At 42.6% G+C, this 12,585-nt stretch overlaps 1 protein-coding gene across 1 annotated transcript; it reads right to left on the reverse strand.

Moving 5' to 3' along the window:
- Window positions 1-4,642: 4,642 nt before the first annotated feature.
- LOC146247348 (uncharacterized) lies at window positions 4,643-8,323 on the reverse strand. Its single transcript, XM_084682865.1, has one exon. The coding sequence runs from the start codon at window positions 8,321-8,323 to the stop codon at window positions 5,189-5,191; it is 3,135 nt and encodes a 1,044-aa protein (XP_084538991.1). The 3' UTR covers window positions 4,643-5,188.
- Between the last annotated feature and the right edge of the window lie 4,262 nt (window positions 8,324-12,585).

Below are 12,585 nucleotides of genomic sequence, written 5' to 3' on the forward strand. Positions count from 1 at the left end.
GACCCTGTTATTGATGAAGTCCAATCAGGATTCATGAGAAAAAGGCATATCTCAAACAACATTCGGCTTGTCTTAGATATAATTGATTATTCATTTGTGTCCTGATGATAGTTTTATCTTTTTCTTGGACTTCTATAAAGCCTTTGACACAGTAGAACATAACTTTATGTTTCAGACTATTGAGAAATTTGGTTTTGGTGATTTTTTCTGCAAAGCTGTTAGAGCTATTGCCTTTGCAGTACAATGTTCTATCAGATTAAAAAATGGGACATCGCCAAGATTTGAGCTAAAAAGAGGTATCCGGCAGGGCTGTCCTGCCTCTCCCTACCTATTCATTTTATGTACACAACTTCTTTCCGCCCATATTAAAGAGTGTTTTAAAAGGAATTTCAATTGCAGAAAGGGAAGTTATCCTCACACAACTTGCAGATGATACTACTTTATTTAAAAAAAATGCCAGCCAAGTGCCAATCGCTATCAAAACAATATAATTATTTTCCGCAGCTTCTGGACTCTGCTTAAATCTGAAGAAGTGTGAGCTTTTTTCTCTTAAAGATAGCAACACCTCCCAGATTTGTAACATACCAATCAAGGATAAGATTACTTACCTGGGGATTACTATAATGAAAAATGAGGAGGAGAGATGCTCTGTAAACTTTGATTTGATTAGTGATAAGACAAAGAAGAAACTTAAGTCTCTCTGAAGCCATTGATTATCTTTGAAAGGACGAGTTTTGTTGACAAAGGCAGAAGGTTTATCCCGTCTTACGTATGCAGCTATCCCCTTATTTGTCAACAAAAAGCTCTGTAATTCCATTGATAAATTACTTTTCAATTTTATTTGGAAAAACAAGACGCATTATGTGAAAAAAATCTGTAATTATGAACCCCTTTGAACGTGGTGGTCTGAATTTTCTTGATTTTACAACCCTTAATAATACTTTTAAAATAAACTCGATAAAGCATTTTCTAAATAATCCCTCATCTACATGGAATTTTATACCTAATTATGTTTTCTCTAAGGTTGGTGGTCTAGAATATTTACTTTCATGTGATTATAAAATAGACAAGATTCCCATAATCTTATCTAAATTCCATAAAAAAATGCTCTTAGCATGGTCGTTAATTTACAAACATAATTTCTCCCCACATAGGTGCTTCATCTGGAATAATCGACTGATTATGTTCAAAAATAAATCTTTATTTTATGAAACCTGGTTTAACAATAACATAATTCTAGTATCCCAACTACTAAATGATAATGGATCATTGCTGAATTATTCTGAATTCCTTCACACTTTTAGCATTCCAGTCACCCCAAGAGAGTTTGCAATTGTTATGGATGCCATCCCATCTAGTATTTTAACTCTTTTGAAAGGGACTGGAAAACCAGATTGCTTACCAGCTTTGGACCCTAAGTTGACCTCAGTTGGTAAAATATGTTTCGCTACCGCAACGAGAAATAATAATTGCAACATTCGCTCTTTGTTCCAGAGAGATGTCACCAGCACCCCTAATGTTGTTCCCTATTGGTCTAACTATTTTGACAACCTGAATTGGGGGAATATATGGAACCTTCCTTACAAATACTTACTTACGAATAAAGTAAGAGAAGTCTCCTTCAAAATCATACATAGGTATTATCTTGCTAAGCATTACCTCCTTAGATTTAACCTTGACATTTGTGTTAACTGCTCTTTTTGTGGAATATGTCCAGAAACAATGGTGCACCTGTTCTGGCAGTGTCCTTACACCTCCACTTTCTGGAAAGATCTTTCTCAATACATTTCTGATAAACTTGTCTTAGATTTTTCTTTGTTGTGGAGGGATGTAACTGTTTGGTTTCCATGACATCAAAAGTAAGAAACAGAAAGAAATGTACCTAATTAATTTATTAATCATTTTAGGGAAATATCATATTCACAAAGCCGAATTTAGTAACTCTAAACCTTCTCGTATTGCTTTTGGTAGGGAAACAGAACAGTACATCAAAACCATCTATGATTCAGAAAATAAGAAAGCTGCTAAAACCATTCAGTTATGCTCTATTTTTAATGTATATACTTGAAACTCCCCCTGGCTCCCCTCTTGACTTATGTTTTTGTGTATTAATGACTCTGTTTGCTTGTCTTTACTGTTTGTATCGTGAAGATTTAATAAAGATTTAATAAATAAATAATAATAATAATATTAACTCTATGGTCCAAATGCAGTGCTCCCTCCTCAGGCCCCTCTAAACCGGAACTCTCTCCTCAGGTCCCTGAAGCCAGAACTCTCTCCTCAGGCCCTTTTTTTCATGTGTATCCGAGGTATTAGCGCCACCGCTGGTCGGAGGATACAGTAGGCTATTTATATTAATAGGCTAACTTACATTGAACTTCGGTTTTAGCATAAGTCAATAGTGTTTAACAAAGCGGAAATTAGCATGGCGGCTAGCGTTAGGTACAGGGTTCTAAATCAACACCCGCCAAATGCGGGCTAAATTTCATTTTCATAATAAAAACTCGCTAGCCAGTTTGGCCGGTGATAGCCTAAATGAGGCATTTCATCAACGATACATAAGGTTATGTTCTCGGCATGGTTATTGTTAATTTATCCCCCTGCAGTAGCCTAAATTTCCCATGAACACCTTGCCGTAATCCTACGTTATTGGAATATGGAATATATGTTTAGTGCTATTACACATCTTTATGATTGAAGTGGTAATTGATGAAGCAACATTTAACATAAATACAAGGATGGATATTGATTTCAGATTAAGCGAGTAGTGTTGTTTGTATTATCAACGTTAAAAAATTAATTATTTCAGAGCCAGCTCTTGTTGCCGTGGAAACAATAAACAATAACACGAGCCAGCTGTTGCTGCTGCAATTGACCAACGGAAAAAATTTGATATTCTATAATGACCACTAGATGACGCTAAACTGCCAAAACTACCAGATTCTACAGAGATGCTATATGGAAAGCTGCAAAGAAGGACGCCTTCCTCCAGAGCCATGGTCTCCGCTTTGCAGAACATCTCTGCCCAGAGGACATAGAAAGGAGGAGCAGGTTGTGGCCACTCATTAAAAAAGCACGAGAGGAGGGAAAGGCCGCCTACTTTGTTGGCGGTCGAGGCTTTATCAATGGCTCAGAAATAAACATTTCTTAGAAATCCTATCCCATCAAAAAATCCCATCTTGTATGATCAGGTAACTCGCACTGTTAAGTAACGGATCTTTTTGTTATTATAAATGTTTTAATGATCAGATATTTTGTTTACAGTCCCAAGAGGAACACTTAAACTTCTCTGATACGAACTCAGGCCCTTAATTTCCAAGATGCCTATTTAAAGAGGCATAATAGGTCTGTGCTGCTTTATATAGAGACACTTTGGTTTGGTTCATAAAAGTCACTTATGTTGACTTGTTTTTTCAAGTCTAGTTTACGAAGCCCAGTTATCGTATATGCTTTTTACTTTCTCACAAAAAACAGGTGTTGATGGTGCAGAGCTCAGTTCCCTATAGCTCACGTTCACAGTTCCCGCGAGTGTTTCAACGTTTCTAGCTGTTGAGCTTTTTTGTTTTTATTGTAATGTCTTTGTCTATTGTTTCTCTTAATGCTAGGGGGTTACGAAACAATCTGAAACGCAAGGCCTTGTTTTTATTTGCCAAACAACAACAAACAAACTTATGCTTTTTTCAAGAGTCACACTCAATTCTCTCTGATGTCAATTTTTGGAAATCACAATGGGGCAATGACACTTGGTTTTCCCATGGCTCAGAGCGTTCTGCTGGGGTCACAATACTGAAGAACTCCTTTGGGGGTAAAACTCTACATGCAGACTATGATCCCTCTGGGCACTTTATTTTACTTATAATAAGTCACAACGACACTACATTTATTACAGTAAACCTTTATGGGTACAACACCAAACATGAGAATTATGAATTGTTTGAGTCTATAGAGAGGTCCTTGCTTCATTGGTTATCAACATTTCCTAATGCATTATTGCTAATTGGTGGCGATTTTAACATTGCAATGGATAATTCATCTGATAGATGGCCACCAAGTCGGACAACCTATCAAAATATGGGACTCATTCAATTTATTGATAAATTTGAACTTGTTGACATATGGAGGGGGAAATTTCCTGTTGACCGTTCATTCACATGGAGTAACAAAACTGGCTCCTGTCAGTCCAGGATAGATTTTTGGCTGATCACAAAATGTATAGACTTTGATTGTGTTACTACAAACATACTTACCACTCCCCTCACAGATCACAGAGCCATATACCTAAGTGTAAAGCTAGATTATTTTGATACTAATATACGTAGCGCCTCCTACTGGAAGCTAAATAGCTCTTTGCTGAACAGTAGCATTGTGAAGTTTGAGGTGAACAAACTGCTTTCACATTTCTGGAGGCAGGCCTGTGTAGAAAAGTATTACTGCAAAAACTGGGAGCTCTTTAAATTTGAGATTTCTAAATATTTCTGAAGGTACAGCAGTGTCATTGCTAAGTCAAGAAGGGTTGAGGAGGATCAGGTTGTGGTTAAGATTGCTTCCCTCTCTCAGAGATCACCTGATAGCCTGTCTATTCTGTCCTAGCAGTTGTGTCTACAATGGCCATAGACAGATAGCGAACGGCAAAGAATCAGGCTGGTTTATCTTCTTGAGATTTATTGAAATCCAATTCTTTCACCGTAAAACTATAGAATACAAACAAAAGTATAATTACTAATGAGCCAAATATCCATATTTTATACACACGTTAGCCTGCGCACATGCAGTTGGAGCTAGCTTAATTTACACAAAGAAATACTCAGCTAGGCTGACATAAAATTATAACTTGACAACAATTAAATTGTTGCCTACATATTCACACAACTGTTAATTACGATATCTACCTACAATAACCAAAGGAAAACTTACGGATGTATTCCTCCGAGGATCCGATATTCAGAACAGCCGTTGGTACTTATCCGTTTAAAACATGTTGAAACTAAACTTCATCTACTTATACAGTAACGTCATCCAAAAACAGTATCTCTCTTTCGCCACTAGGCGTCGCCATTGCACCACAATTAGTGTGGTGCAGCCTAACAAAACAGTCTCAATACAATTGAATACACATTGAGATTTTGTTGAACAGAACACTCCCCGTCTGGCGTAATAACTATTATGCCACTATATTATTATTCTCCCATTAATTACCAACCTTGGGAAGAAGGACAACTAACTCATTAATAGGTCTTAAGTACTCTTTTACAGTCCCTTGTTTGGCAGTCTTCACCATGACCTTACGAACTCTGTTGTCACTGCTTGGCATGGTCTTCGTGATGAGCCCAACCGGCCATTCATTGCGCTTCACCTGACAGTCTTTAAGCAGAACGACATCACCTTCCTGAAGATTAGGTCTGGCCTCAGTCCACTTCCTCCTAGGCTGCAGCGTGGTCAAGTACTCCTGCCTCCATCTTCTCCAGAAGCAGTCTGCTAGGCTCTGGACCTGACGCCACTGGCTTTTGTGTAGGCGGTCGATCTTAAAGTCTCCTGGTGGAGCAGGTGCAACACTGGCTTTTTGAGTCAACAGCATTGCAGGTGAGAGAACTTGAGGCATTTCTGCGTCTGTTGAGACAGGGGTCAAAGGTCGAGAGTTCATGATGGCCATGACTTCAGCCATTAGTGTAGTCAGAACTTCATGTGTGAGTCTTGTGGCACTTTCTTTCAACAGGAGGCCGTCGAGGATACGGCGTGCGATCCCAACCATCCTTTCCCATGCTCCTCCCATGTGCGATGAGTGTGGTGCATTAAATGACCAGGTGCAGCCTCGATCTTGCATGAAGTTTTTTATCTCTGCGTCCTCTGTGTTGATTTGTAGTTCCCTACAGGCACCGATGAAGTTTGTCCCTCTGTCTGAACATAGATGTTGAACTGGGCCTCTGACAGCCAAGAAGCGGCGCAGAGCATTTATGAAACTTGAAGCTGACATTGACTCTATCAGCTCCAGGTGAACTGCTCTGGTGCTTAAACAGCTAAATATGACAGACCATCTTTTGTTTTCAACACTGCTCCCTCTCGTTCGACGTGCCACAATACTCCATGGACCAAACACATCCAGCCCGGTGTGTGTGAATGGGGGATCTACAGACAACCTGTCTGCAGGAAGATCTGACATTTTCTGATTTTCCAGTCTCCCTCTCAGTTTCCTGCACATGACACATCTGTGGATGACACTTGATATGAGCCTTTTGGCACCTACAACCCACAGTCCTGCTGTGCGTACTGCGCCCGCAGTGAAATGGCGGCCTTGGTGGGCTACATGGCTATGGTAATGTCGAACGAGCAGCATAGCTACGTGATGATTTGGTGGTATGATTATAGGATGCTTTTCTTGGTCAGAGAGGTCAGCTTTGTGCACACGACCACCAACTCTCAGCAGTCCTTCATCGTCGATAAAGGGGTCAAGTTGTTTGAGTGAGCTATGTTGTGACACTTTCCCATCCTGCGTTAGGCTCTTGAACTCGTCTTCGTACACATCTTGTTGCACAGCTTTAATAACTGTAGATTTTGCTTGTGTGTGCTCAGATGTGCAAGGTTTTGTGCAGTAATGCCATTTTCTACAGGTCTCTGTGCATGATGATTGAGAGAATGACTTTGCGACATGGGTAAGTACAACAACAGCTTTCACAAGACATTTCCAGCTTGAAAAACGCTGGAATCTGTCTGAGCCCAGAGTGTGATTTGCAATTGAGGTTGCCAGTGTAGTCACCTGAGTTCGGATTTCAAGGTCCAGGTCCGGGTTTACAAGCTGAAAACACTCTGCCTCGGTGTCTTCTGGAGCGCCTGGCTGTGTGAGGAACTTAGGACCGGTGAACCAGTTGGTGAGGTGCAGTTGAGCTGGCGGCATAATCCTGGTGGCGTGATCAGCTGGGTTCAGGTCAGTTCGAACGTACTGCCACTGGCTCGGTGTGGTTGATTTTCTTATGCGTGTTACTCTGTTGGCCACATACATGTGAAATCTCCTTGTGGTATTGTGAATGTAGCCGAGTACTACACGGCTGTCTGTGTAGAACTTGACCTGCAGCCCTGTGTCCAACTCTTCCTCTATTAGCTCCATGAGTTCAACAGCGAGCACTGAGGCACACAGCTCCAGCCGTGGGATGGTGTGAGCAGGAAATGGAGCCAGCTTAGATTTGCTCATCACAAAGCCCACATGATATTGTCCGACTGAGTCTGTGACTCTCAGATATGCAACAGCAGCTATGGCCAGAACAGACGCGTCTGAAAAGACGCAGAGTTCCTTAGAATGAGCCTGCGAGAGAGTGACTGGAACATACTGTCTTGGGATATGTAGGTGTTCAAGGTCAGTAAGAGATGTAGTCCATGCTTCCCATTGTGCCCTTTTTTCTGCTGGGAGAGGCGTGTCCCATTCTTGCTGCATTGATGTGAATTCTCTCACTAAGGCTTTTCCGTGCATAGTGACGGGAGAGACGAACCCCAAGGGGTCATACAGACTATTGACAGTGGCCAGTGCTCCTCTTCGTGTGAATGGTTTGACCTCTCTTGACACTTTGAATGTGAAACAGTCGTTTTTAAGGTTCCAGCTTACACCAAGACTGCGTTGGAGAGGCAGTGGATCAGCGTTAAAATCCAAGTCTTTGAGATCCTTCGCTCTGTCCTCTGGTGGAAAGGCCTCCATGACTGTGGCGCTGTTCGAGGCCATCTTGTGGAGTCTCAGGTTAGCCTCTGCCAGCATTTCCTGTGTGCGTTTTAAGAGGTCAACAGCTTCCTCCTCACTGGGAACAGATGTGATGCCGTCGTCGACATAAAAGTTGTGGAGCACAAATTCTTTAGCGTCAGTGCCATGCTCTGCTTCGCCATGCTCTGCTGTGCGTCTCAGTCCATATATGGCAACAGCTGGTGACGGACTGTTTCCAAAGACATGTACAGTCATCCGGTAATCAATTATCTCCTCTTCCGGGCAGTTTTCTTTGTGCCACAGGAAGCGAAGATAGTTGCGGTGATCTTCCTTTACCTTGAAACAGTAAAACATTTGCTCGATGTCCGCTGTGATGGCAATCCTTTCTTTTCGAAAACGCAGCAAGACACCTATTAATGTGTTGTTGAGGTCGGGCCCCGTCATCAGAACGTCATTGAGTGAGATGTTACTGTACTGGGCACTTGAGTCGAACACCACTCTTATTTTGTCGGGCTTTTGGGGATGGTAGACGCCAAATATTGGCAAATACCAACATTCCTCACCTGGTTTCAGAGGTGGAGCGGGTTCTGCTTGCTGATTTTCAATGACCTTTTGCATGAAGTCAAAGAAATGTTCTTTCATTCCTGGTTTCTTTTGAAAGGTGCGCTGTAATGAGTTTAGCCTGTGTTTTGCTTGTTCTTTGTTGTCAGGAAGCCGGATTCGTGGTGAGCGAAAAGGCAATGGCGCCACCCAGTGGTTGTCTTCAGCGAGATACACTTCTTTTTCCATTAAATCCAAAAAGAGTTTATCCTCAATTGACAGGGCTGTTTTTTCATCGTCTGCCGTCCTGAAGAAAACACTATCTCCAATACAGTTTGTGTCAGCGCTGAAGCCTTTTACGGGTAAGTACTGGAGAGATTGAGAACTTGCCTGCTCTTTGACATGGATGCTTTTGGGGCATGGTGTGAAGTATGAGGCTCTACCGTTTGGGAGTATGTTTGTTTTGTAGACATTAACATCAGTAGGCTGGTGGGCTCCATCTAGGCAGATCTCTCCTACAATGACCCAGCCCAAGTCTAAGCGTTGTGCGTATGGTGTGTTGTTGGGGCCATTATGCTGCTCACGTACCTTGTGCACTTAAGACGTCTCTCCCCAGGAGTAGGAGGATCTGAGCGCTGGGATCAGGAGGCGGGATCTTGTCAGCCACTGGAGCGAGGTGAGGAAAGAGCTGTGTTATCTCTGGTGTCGGGATTTCCTCTTTGTCGTCAGGCATTGAGTTACATTCTATGAGGGTAGGGAGCTTCACTATGGTTTCTCCATTGAGTGACTCTACAGTGAAGTTACTTGCTTTTCTCCCCGCCGTCTCAACTGTGCCAGAGCATGTTCTCAGAGTGTAGGGAGAGGGGTTACTTTTAATGCCGAACAGATCAAAGAACTGTGACTTAGCCAATGATCTGTTACTCTGTTCATCCAGCACGGCATAGACACGTCTCATCTTTTCACGCTGGTTTGAGGGGTAGACTTCCACCAGACAGATTTTAGAGCATGATCTGGGCTGACGAGAGCTATTACATACCTCGGTGCATTTTGAGGTGACATTAAAGGGCATGTCATTCTTCTCCACTCTGTTTTGTTCTGGTTCACATTTGGTCTCTTCAGCTGACCAGGGGGCAGGACCAGGATGGAGTGCGGAGATATGTCTATCGCTGTCACATTCTCTGCATTTGACAGACAATTTGCAGTCCTTTGCAAGGTGTCTAGTAGAAGCACAGCATCGATAACAGATGGAGTTCTCCTTCAGAAATGCTTTCCTGTCGTCTAGGTGCTTGTTCCTAAAGGTGCGGCACTTAAAAAGGGGGTGGGGCTTGTTATGGATGGGGCAATGTTTATCTGGCTCATCAGTTTTCCTTTCAGACTGGTAGTTCAGGGAGCTTGGAGCTGTTGCTGACACCTCAGTCTTCTTGACAAAGACAGAGGGCGTGTTGCTGAATTTAGCTGCTCTGTCTGGCTTCTGGCTGTTTGAATAGGTGGATGATGAGAATGCAAAACTTGGGTCGTTTCTGGTTTTTGCTTGGTTGCAAATGAACTGTACAAAAAAGCTGAAAGGTGGAAAAGCTACCTTGTAGTCCTCTTTGTATCTGGAGCCTTGTGTCACCCATCTTTCCTGCAGGTTGAAGGGGAGTTTTTCAACTATAGGGTTAACACCACGTGCTGTGTCAAGATATGCAAGCCCAGGCGTTAGACCGCTCCACCTTGCAGACTCCAATTCAAGCAGCAGGTCGCCGAGCTCTCTTAACTGACGAGGTTCTTTGTTGGTGAGGCGTGGAAAATCTTCCAGCCTTTTCAGTAGAGCATGTTCGATGACCTCAGGGCACCCGAAGCATTCCTCTAGTCGCTGCCATATTGTTTTGACTGCGTTTGCAGGGCTGGTTATATGCACTGACCTCATTCGTTTAGCCTGGGGGGATGATTCTGGGCCGAGCCATTTGACGAGAAGGTCGAGTTCCTCTCGGTGCGTCAGGTTGAGGTCATGTGTGATGTTCTGGAATGAGGTTTTCCATGCCCAATAATTTTCGGGATGGTCGTCAAATTGGGTCAACCCAGAACTCACCATCTCTCTCCTTATCAAATAGGTGGCGATATCAGGTATCTGAGGTGGCATGTTGGTATAGCCTTCTGGTAAGACACGAGAAGGAGGGACTGTAGCTGGTTGCCTCCGTGTCGCACTGTTCTGCTGGCGCTCAAAGCCCATACCACAATGCTGTGGGGAGCTGACATGGTGATGGGGAGTTTGAGGAGACTGGTGGAGAGGGGGATTTGGCTCTGCAGTAGCATGCTGTTGGTAGCTGACGTGGTGATGGGGTGTCTGGAGTGACTGGTGTAGAGGGGGATTTGGATCCATAGGTGCGTGCTGTGGGTCAGGAAGTGGTTCCTGAGCGTTTTGTACCGGAGTGTGGTTCTGCACATACTCCTTGGTGCGTTGAGCTCTCTCTTCATCCCCTACATCGCTGTGCCTATCATCCAAGTCTGCTGCAGCTTCATATACCTCTGCCTCTCTGGATGCTGCTGCTGCCTCCCTCTCTAACTGCAATACCTTGAGCTCCGTTTCCACATCTGCTTTATTGCGCTCTGCTTGTGCAAGTGTTCTCTGCCGCTGTTCCTCAATGCGCGCTTTCTCCCTCAACATGGTTGCCTCCCTCTCTGCATATGCGCTCTTTACTTTTAGTGCTTCTGCTTTGGCCCTCGCTTTAGTTGCTGCGCTGCTAGCCGTTGATGAAACAGTCTTGCTTGACGAAGAGCTAACAGATGACCTAGTTTCTAATGTTAGGTCTGCTTTATTTTCTTTTTTCTGAGAAGCCATGTTGTCGCTGTGACTCTGACATTGAAGTGATGCTACGATGTTCTTTGATCTTCACCCGCTGTGTTTTATCCTTTTACTATTCTGTCCTAGCAGTTGTGTCTACAATGGCCATAGACAGATAGCGAACGGCAAAGAATCAGGCTGGTTTATCTTCTTGAGATTTATTGAAATCCAATTCTTTCACCGTAAAACTATAGAATACAAACAAAAGTATAATTACTAATGAGCCAAATATCCATATTTTATACACACGTTAGCCTGCGCACATGCAGTTGGAGCTAGCTTAATTTACACAAAGAAATACTCAGCTAGGCTGACATAAAATTATAACTTGACAACAATTAAATTGTTGCCTACATATTCACACAACTGTTAATTACGATATCTACCTACAATAACCAAAGGAAAACTTACGGATGTATTCCTCCGAGGATCCGATATTCAGAACAGCCGTTGGTACTTATCCGTTTAAAACATGTTGAAACTAAACTTCATCTACTTATACAGTAACGTCATCCAAAAACAGTATCTCTCTTTCGCCACTAGGCGTCGCCATTGCACCACAATTAGTGTGGTGCAGCCTAACAAAACAGTCTCAATACAATTGAATACACATTGAGATTTTGTTGAACAGAACACTGTCAGAAGAAGAAAGGATGGAACTGGTGGAGTTACAAAGCAAACTTGATGACATATATAGTTTAAAAGCAAAAGGTGCATTTATTAGATCTAGGAAGAAATGGCTTGAGGAGGGAGAACAAAATTCTTCTTACTTCTTTAAACTTGAGAAATCACAATCTATAAAATATAGCTGCAAGCAGCAATGTGGTGGCCAAGCAGTCAAATGACCCGTAAAACACTTTAGAAATCCTCAGAACAGGGTTCCGAGTGCATGCAGCAAGTTTGGTGTGAATCCATCAAAGATTTGCCGAGATACGACCCAATTTCCTGTTGGCTGGATTAATGGCAAATTTTGACTGCCTGTACCAGGCAAACGGTTCTGAAAATCAAAAAATCGTGTGAAGCCCTTTGTGAGGCTTGGTCTGAAAATACTGTCTGCCAAATTTGGTGAAGATTGGACAACATGTGTAGGAGAAGTAAAGAAAAAACGTTTTTCAATGAATTCAAAATGGCGACGGATCAATTCGGCTATTATCACAGGTTATCATGTATCACATACGGGATGTCCCAACATATCATGAGACAAAGGAATCACTTAATAAAAGCAAACAAATCAACAGTTATTGGCCAAAACACATTTTTGCTTCCTGCGGCCACGCCCAGTGATCACATGACACCAAATTAATTGGACAGCCTCAGAAGAGGGTTCAGAGTCATCATAGTAAGTTTGGTGTTGATTTCTCAAAGATTAGCTGAGATATGACCCAACTTCCTGTTTGGTTGCTTTGTTGACGATTTTGATTGGCCGTACCGGACAAACGGTTTTGAAAATCAAATATCCTTTGATAACTTCTGTGAGGGTTGGTCTGATGATAATGTGTGCCAATTCTGGGGAAGATTTGAAAAAAATTGAAGTAGTTGA

This window comes from Hypomesus nipponensis, chromosome 19 (assembly GCF_054491055.1).
Source record: "Hypomesus nipponensis isolate SF chromosome 19, ASM5449105v1, whole genome shotgun sequence".
NCBI classification, from domain to species: domain Eukaryota; kingdom Metazoa; phylum Chordata; class Actinopteri; order Osmeriformes; family Osmeridae; genus Hypomesus; species Hypomesus nipponensis.

What these genes read in the sequence shown, in the direction of transcription:
- LOC146247348 (XM_084682865.1), bottom strand. Translation starts at nt 8,323, where the DNA reads ATGAAAGAACATTTCTTTGACTTCATGCAAAAGGTCATTGAAAATCAG.